Source organism: Prosopis cineraria, unplaced genomic scaffold, assembly GCF_029017545.1.
Source record: "Prosopis cineraria cultivar Desert tree isolate PC_DT_omini unplaced genomic scaffold, ASM2901754v1 PC1, whole genome shotgun sequence".
NCBI lineage: Eukaryota > Viridiplantae > Streptophyta > Magnoliopsida > Fabales > Fabaceae > Prosopis > Prosopis cineraria.
In genome coordinates this window covers 51,316,545-51,321,647 of record NW_026555332.1, presented here as the reverse complement: position 1 = coordinate 51,321,647, position 5,103 = coordinate 51,316,545, and the positions used below count along the sequence as shown (strand labels likewise).

The 5,103-nt window shown below is 38.1% G+C and overlaps 1 protein-coding gene across 1 annotated transcript; it reads left to right on the top strand.

Moving 5' to 3' along the window:
• Positions 1–416: 416 nt before the first annotated feature.
• Positions 417–4,751, top strand: LOC129307104 (probable methyltransferase PMT7). Its single transcript, XM_054947973.1, is given in 9 exon segments — positions 417–684; positions 851–1,391; positions 1,943–2,354; positions 2,463–2,752; positions 3,102–3,275; positions 3,278–3,484; positions 3,665–3,911; positions 4,014–4,152; positions 4,334–4,751. Coding segments are annotated over 8 exon segments (1,800 nt in total). The 5' UTR covers positions 417–684; positions 851–1,219; the 3' UTR covers positions 4,493–4,751.
• Positions 4,752–5,103: the final 352 nt, after the last annotated feature.

The window sequence follows — 5,103 nt, the reverse complement described above, 5'->3', positions numbered from 1 at the left end:
TTAAAAACAAAATTTAGTAGTTGAATTATAATTGAATTAAAATGATTAATTGTTTTCTTTTTTTAAAGTCTTGGTTGGCTGAAAAGAGCTTCCATCCGATTACCGGTGACAGCATTTTCCAAGGTTGGGAAGAGATGTTAAAAGACAAAAATGCCCCTGAATGTCGCTTCAGCTTCTGCCACTTGCCGCTTCCTTCCTTCTCGACACTGCTTCCAGCAGCCGTCTCTCCACTGCTACGCAAGCCAGATTCCACCTCTTTCATCATTGCTCCTCAAACTTTGGTTTTCGCTCATTGATTGACGGTTGTGAGTCATTTCCTATGGCAATAACTTCTCCGATGCACTTCTTCCACGGCACGGAATCACCGTTTTAAGGACATGGCCGAGGCAATGGCTCTTTCATGGTAACTCCCTACGAGATCTTTCTTTCATGTTCTTCCGCGAGCCAACCTCTCTTGAAGGTTTCCTCGGCGGACAAACCATTTTTCTTTATTATATTTGCTTATGGGTTTAAGTCCGAGTGAAATTAAAAATGGATTGAGTTGAATATGTGGTTGGTAAAATTTCTGGGTTTTGAATCTGATAAAATTTCTAGATTATGCCAAGTTTGGTTTTGAAGAAGTGAAGCCGAACAACACGGTGAGAAGCAGCTCTTGAAGAAGGGTATTTTGGATATGCATTTCGTGTAAGGGCATTTTGGATACTTTATATTTTTATATAGTATTTTACGCATATTGATACGATATTTTAAATTGTAATTTTCAAGTTGAGTTAATGCGATGTCCATAAATAATTCCGTTTTCTGGCCATAACACAAAAAGTTAAACACTTGAATAATCTATCATTTTTAGGGATTATATCATTCTTGGTCGCAACTTCCAGAGTTCGTCTGAATTGCACCCTTCAATTCAACCCTCATCGAATAATACAAAATATTGGATATTTGGAGGAATAGCTTTCTATTTTTGCTGTCAATATAAAAGGCGAGAATGGAACGCAATCTTACATGCGATCGATATAAGTCTCGGTCACAGTGTAGAAATAAGCAGGTTGCTGTTGTGCAAGCTCACGCATCTACTCATTTTCCTTTCTATTTGAAGCTGGAGATCTCTCAATTTGTAACGCCCATTGAGGAGGCATTGTCGTATGATATTTTCATTTTCACAATTACAAGCAAAGCAACACCATTTGTGTGCGAGAAAGGCTAGAAGGAAGAGACGATGGGTGGGTTGTCGATGAGTTCGGCATTTGATTCCAAATCTGGGCAGATGATAATGGTGGCTTTGCTGCTGATGATTGTCTCCTTTTATGCGGGCACCCTTTTTCGCAACAATGTTCCTATTTATGCCTCCCAGATCCTCTCCAAGTCTTCTATTCGTTCTTCTTCTCCTGGTAACTTTTAAGAGACTCAATTTCTGCGTATGAGTGAAGTTCGTATCTTGTTTTAATCGGTTTTATCGTTGGCGTTCATGTTGCTTTTCTTGGTTCTGGGTTCGTGCTATATGGAGCATGCCACTTGTTTTCAGTTTCTAGAAATGTCACATTCATCTAGGCCATTTAGCTGATATGTTATGTCAAGCATCTTTAATTTTTTCATAAATTAATTAAATGTATACTAGTTTCCTTTTAGATCCTAGAATGATGTAAACGCTGTCAAATCCAAGTGTCACATCCGCTCCAGACAGTGCCGATGATATTTTTTATTCAATAACAATTGCTCTCTGCCTTCTAGTTTGATATCTCAGCAATAAGAATCATGATTTTGTCAGGATACGTGATTAACCAAATAGTTAACTAGCTTTTTCTCTTTCTTTCTTTTCTCAATGCAAAGTTGAAAACCTGCATTGGTGTTTGTCATTTGATGACTTCTGTAAAACTGTGTTTTAATTAAAACTTGCTCTGCAACTTTTTGATGAGTATTAAAAGGTTTATTACTCATGTAGGCTCATCCAGATTCACTAACAGAATTGCTCTGACTTATCGTAAAACACCCCTACTGATTCCTGAAACTGGGATGGACGTATGCCTTTTGAAGTACAACGAGTATATTCCCTGCCATGATTTTTCCTTTGTAGCTGGGCTCCAAAACGTAGATTATTCTAGAAAAGAAGAACTGGAGAGGCATTGTCCTCCTCTTGAAAAGCGCTTGTTTTGCTTAGTTCCGCCACCAAAGGATTATAAAACACCTATTAGATGGCCTATCAGTAGGGATTATGTTTGGCGAAGCAACGTGAATCATTCTGTTCTGGCGGACGTGAAAGGAGGCCAAAATTGGGTGCATGAGAAAGGTCAGCTTTGGTGGTTTCCTGGGGGTGGCACTCATTTCAAGCATGGAGCACCTGAGTACATTCAAAGGTATCTGTATTTCTCTCTTTAAGGGTGATTTTTACACAAGTAAACTACCTGTCAATACATGGTCTTTTTTCCAATTATGTTAGTTATCTGGTGCCTTCATTGATGCAGGTTAGGAGTTATGATAACAAATGGTAGAGGTGATCTGCGTTCCGCAGGGGTGAACCAAGTTCTGGATGTTGGTTGTGGCGTGGCCAGTTTTTCTGCTTATCTTCTTCCCTTGGGTATACAAACAATGTCTTTTGCACCCAAGGATGTTCATGAGAATCAGATTCAATTTGCATTAGAGCGGGGAATTGCTGCAATGATTGCTGCATTAGCAACAAGGCAACTACCATATCCTTCTAGTTCATTTGAAATGATTCACTGCTCACGATGCCGTATAGACTGGCATGAAAATGGTAATTAGCCCATCTTAATTTTGTTTATATATTGGTGTTTGATTGCACATAAGGAATCGAAATTGACATTGAAATAGTGTCAGCAATGCAGATCAGCTTAGATGATTATGCAACTATCAATATTTTGACATAAAGCAGCGGTTTTATGTTTCACCATTGTACTATTATAAAAAACTCGCTAATTAGATCGATCATATAAAACCAACCTATGACCAGTGCATTGTCACTCTATTATTTTAGTATATGGGACATATTCTTGTTGAGGGCTGCCACAAGTATTGATGGGGTTAGCCTTGTCTTAATAAATCCTTAATGTTTTAATGTTGCTAAATCACTTTATTTTCTGCAGATGGGATTTTGTTGAAAGAGCTGAATCGCCTTCTTCGTTCTAAGGGGTATTTTGTCTACTCGGCTCCCCCTGCTTATAAGAGAGATAAGGACTTTCCTGTTATTTGGGATAAGATGATGACTTTGACAACAGCAATGTGCTGGAGGCTCATTGCTCGAAAAATTCAGACAGCCATATGATTAAAGACGATGACCCGTCATGCCTCCAGCAAAATGCTGAACGAAAGCTTATAAGTCTTTGCGATGCTGTAGATGATTCTAAGCCTTCATGGAACATCCCGCTGAGGAACTGTGTACAAGTTAGAAATTCTCAAAGAGAGTCTCACAAGCTTCCTCCACAACCTGAACGCCTTTCCATGTTTTCTGAGAGCCTGAGCAGGATAGGTCAGCCCATTTTTCATGTCAATGGGTCCTGGAAATTTCTTCACATCAATTTTCATCCCTCAATCTTTTAAACTCTAATCTTTTGATATTTATGACGTTCCATCATATTATGAATTAGACATATCACATTGAGAGGCCTTTCAATTGAAAGCAATAATTTTTCCCCTACTTTTACAACAGGTATAAGTCAAGATGAATTTACATCAGACAGTCTGTTCTGGGAAGATCAAATTCGTCAGTACTTGAAACTGATGAATGTCAAAGAGACAGAAGTACGCAATGTGATGGACATGAATGCCTATTTCGGTGGTTTTGCCGCAGCACTGAATAATTTTTCTGTTTGGGTGATGAATGTAGTTCCTGCAAGCATGCTCAATACCTTATCTGGAATTTATGGCCGAGGACTCATTGGAACTTATCATGATTGGTAAAATATCCTATAGATTTTTTGTGACATTTGATTTTTTACACTATAAAAATATGAGTTAGCAGCACCAGAAGCTAATTTAAGATATATTTACATAATTAGGTGTGACCCCTTCTCAAGCTATCCTCGATCATATGATTTGGTGCATGCCTACCACCTCTTCTCCCACTACAATAACCAGCCGGAAAGATGCTTGCTAGAGGATATCTTGCTTGAGATGGATCGTCTAATTCGCCCTCTGGTAATTAATTGCTTGACACCAGTGCCACTTTTTACAATTATTGTTAATTGTCAATTCATAATGATGAAGATTATTATAACTGCTATTATCATCCATGTTTCTGATGCTACACTGCAGTTTTTTTCTATTTATAATTCCTTGGCTGTTGCTACTACTTACCAAACGAATAACATCAATGCAGGGATTCATCATCATTAGGGATGAGGATCATATGTTGTCAAGAATCCAAGAGATCGCCCCAAAATTTTTATGGGATGTGGAGTCACATTCTCTACAGAACAAAGACAAGAAGATGGAAACTGCTTTAATTTGTAGAAAAAAGTTTTGGGCAATCGTCTAAGGTATAATATATTAATTTGACATTTGGGATAGGTGGGATTATAGGGGCAAAAGGAGGTGAATTGGGGGAAATTTAAATATAAATTGAGTGAACTAGAAGCCTCTCCCTCTTTCCCTCCCAAAGGTGTAAGCTTCTACCAGATGCAGTGACCCTTGTCGTATGTAATCCCCCGTTTTTTTTTTTTTTAAGTGGCCCATATGATATTGGGCTGACCTTGTAATCTCATTTATGAAAATCACCAGTCTAACATCAAGCATCACTTACACTGTTGCACACTATTCTTTTTCCCCCTTATATTCTCTGCAGAGAATAAGAAGCCTATATCTGAGGATAAACCCTAAAGATTCTTCGTTGAATTATTTTAAAGATTAGTAAAAGTAAATTATAAGTTATTCGTTGATTAATGTAATTAAAATTTAATAACTTTTCTATTACACATTTGTGTATAATAACCGTACCTGTGTATAATAGTTGTGAAATTTAGAAGAGGAAGATCAAAAGATAGGTGATGGGGGCCACTGAAACAAAAGCTGAAATGACAATGCAAGCCCACGCTTGTCCCCGAATTTGGTGTTCCTGAATTAAATGTGGCAGGCTTCTGCTTCCTCCCT